The sequence below is a fragment of the Propithecus coquereli genome, unplaced genomic scaffold (genome assembly GCF_000956105.1).
Source record: "Propithecus coquereli isolate 6110/MARCELLA unplaced genomic scaffold, Pcoq_1.0 Scaffold16963, whole genome shotgun sequence".
NCBI classification, from domain to species: domain Eukaryota; kingdom Metazoa; phylum Chordata; class Mammalia; order Primates; family Indriidae; genus Propithecus; species Propithecus coquereli.
The window spans coordinates 9,532-12,308 of NW_012141595.1; the positions used below are offsets into that span (position 1 = coordinate 9,532).

The window sequence follows — 2,777 nt, forward strand, 5'->3', positions numbered from 1 at the left end:
GCTTCAGTTCCTCGCCGTGTGCCCTCGTCCCTAGGATGGCTTGAGCGTACTCAAGACAACGTGGTTTGCTTCCCCCAGAGTGAGTGGTCCAAGGCAAGGAGAGAGAACAAGCTCATTCAAGATAGAAGCCATAGCCTTTGTATAACCTAATCTGGAAAGTGATGTCCATCACCTTGGCAGTACGCTACACAGACCCTCCTTGGTACAAAGTGAGAGGGGACCCCACAGGGTACAAATAGCAGGAAGCGGGGGTCATTAGGGGATATCTTGGAGACTGGACCCCACACCATTTTCAACTTCTGTGTTTCAGTAACGAGACTATAAAGACCCAGTTCACCTGTCCCATCTCCAGGAAGTCCCATCACAGCGACTCTAAGAAGATCTTCCACTCTTTATTTTTGTTTAGACTCTCTCCACATTCCCGATAACCAACTTCTGCAGTGTCCCAACCATGTGTCGGCTGCTTCTGCAGGAGGATCTGACCAGGTACAGCTCCTCTGTTTGGTGCTTTGAGTGATCTGGGCAGCAGTGCTGCAGGAGCGGGCAGGGATCCGGACATGATGTCCTTGTGTTCCTGCCTGAGAAAGGTACCAGTTTCAGAGCCTGAGGCACTGTGTAACCGGAGGGGAGGTCCTCAACCCCGACGCCAGGGAGAAGTGGAAGCGCCAGACGGGCCTGGAGCTATATGAAGGCTACGGCCAGTCTGAAACAGTGAGTGCTGGCGGGCGGGTCCCTGCCCCGGGTCTCTCTGTAGTCCCTCCTGCCTTTATGGCTGTCGTCTCCCTGACAGCCAGGGGAGAAGATGATAACAAAACCTCACCAGCTTTTCTTCCCTTTTGGTTTAAAGGTAATTTAAAGTAGTTTCAGAATGACACCATGACCAACAAACCAACTCTCATGGCCAAGGGTGTTGTTTGTGTCCAGCAGGACAGCCCACACCTGTCTCTGCTCAGAACCCAAGATCCTAAGGAGTGTCCTCCACAGTTAGCTGGATAGAGATGTGGAGATCCACTGAGTCTTTTGTCTCACGTTAAGTTCTTCGTGTGTCAGTGCCCATTAGAGTGCTCCATGCGTGTTTGTTGATTGTAGAAGGATGAGAAGAAAGAAAGAAAGACAAGAAGGAGGGAAGGAAGAGAGGAAGGAAAGAAAGAAGGAAGAAATGAAGGAAGGAGAAGATAAAGAAGGAAGGAAGGAGGGAGGGAAGGAGCGAAGGAAGGAAGAAAAACGAGAAAAGAAAGGAGAGGAAAAGTAAAGGAAGAAGGAGGGAAGAGGAAAAGGAAAGAAAGAAGGGAGGAAGGAAAGAAAGGAAGAGAGAAGGGAGAGAAAGAAAAGAAAGTCGAGGGAGAAGAAGAAAGAGGGAGAAGGAGTTAGAAAGCAGAGGGAGAGAAAGGCATGGCCCAGGAAAGAAGCTAAGGGAAAAGGTTCCTTCTTACTGATGCTGGTTTCTCCCCAGGTTTTAATCTGTGCCAATACAAAAGGCATGAAAATCAAGTCTGGATCCATGGGAAAAGCATTCCCACCTTATGACGTGCAGGTAGACAGCCTCTCCCAGCTGCTGGTGAAGGTTGCTTGGAAGAGGGGCAAGACAGCAGTGCCTGGCTAGCACAGGCGTGGCTGGTGGGCAGCCTGGCTGTGCAGATGCTCAGACACGCACCATCCTGTGATCTCCCCGCCAGATTGTGGATGATGAGGGCAACGTCCTGCCTCCTGGAGAAGAGGGGAATATTGCCATCCGTATCAGACCCACCCGGCCCTTCTGTCTCTTCAATGGCTATTTGGTAAGACGCAGGGAACAGACATTCTCACAGCAGTTACCACGTACCAAGCATTGTGCACACGCTTTATAAATAGCTGCTTGTTTAACCTTTGCAATAACTGCATGAGGCAGGTTGGTGCTATTATTGATAAGGAAAGCTATTATTGATAAGGAAGATATTGCAAAGGTGAAGTGATGCAGCCAATGTCATGCAACTATTCCATGCGGGACATGGGGTTTAAACGTGGGTGTATGTGAGAGCACAAGCAGGTGACATGAAGGCAGCCTCATCATTTTCATGATAAGAAAATTGAAGTCCGTGGACGGGAAGGGATTTACCAAAGGTCAGACTGCAATATTGTCTCAGAACCAAGTTTTCAGGATTCTTTTTGGGGTTTTCCAGCAAGGCTTATGTCCTGGGATTTCAGTTAAAGTTTCTGGGATAATCCAGTATTTACTGCTCCTCTATACCCACCTTGGCTGGTGTTTATGATGGACTTTCTTTTCTCTAAACTTTTCTCTATAAAACTCTCAACCCTGGCTGTGCATCAGAAACACTTGGGAAGCCTTGAATATGACTGATGGTCAAGCCCCACCTCAGCCTAATCAAATCAAAATTTCTGACCGTGTGGATCAGCTCCCCGGGTGACGCGAATGTGCACCCAAGACTGAGAATCACTGCTTTAGAGAAATTCCATCTCGTCCATAAACTAAGCTGTCAATCACCTACAGAATTGGAAGAAGCAGAAAAAAAAAATGCAGTCCATTTGTTTTTAGAATGTTGTATTTTAGTGCTTTTTTCTGCAACTACAAGAAAAATAATCCTTTCCTGTATTTCCTTTTAAATCACAGAAATGTACCTACCAAAAACTCCAACAACATAGTAATCACGCCAAGCCAACATAAATGTTAAAATTTCAGTGTCTTCCCTTCCAGTCATTTTTATAAGCAATAGTACATCTTTGACCTTCCTGAAAAATTTACTCATTCATTATTTATTGAGTGCCTGCTCCATGAGACT

The 2,777-nt window shown here is 46.9% G+C and overlaps 1 protein-coding gene across 1 annotated transcript; it reads left to right on the forward strand.

The window, feature by feature from the left end:
* Positions 1-73: 73 nt before the first annotated feature.
* On the forward strand, positions 74-2,458 carry LOC105808182 (acyl-coenzyme A synthetase ACSM5, mitochondrial-like). Its single transcript, XM_012641749.1, has 5 exons — positions 74-486; positions 588-711; positions 1,454-1,534; positions 1,677-1,778; positions 2,309-2,458. Exons 1-5 carry the CDS (start codon positions 452-454, stop codon positions 2,336-2,338), a joined length of 372 nt encoding a protein of 123 aa, XP_012497203.1. The 5' UTR covers positions 74-451; the 3' UTR covers positions 2,339-2,458.
* The last annotated feature ends 319 nt before the right edge of the window (positions 2,459-2,777 follow it).

What these genes read in the sequence shown, in the direction of transcription:
- LOC105808182 (XM_012641749.1), top strand. Translation starts at nt 452, where the DNA reads ATGTGTCGGCTGCTTCTGCAGGAGGATCTGACCAG. An exon ending in CTGCAGGAGGATCTGACCAG is followed by an intron (nt 487 to 587) that starts GTACAGCTCCTC and finishes TGCCTGAGAAAG; the next exon opens with GTACCAGTTTCAGAGCCTGA. An exon ending in TCCCACCTTATGACGTGCAG is followed by an intron (nt 1,535 to 1,676) that starts GTAGACAGCCTC and finishes TCTCCCCGCCAG; the next exon opens with ATTGTGGATGATGAGGGCAA.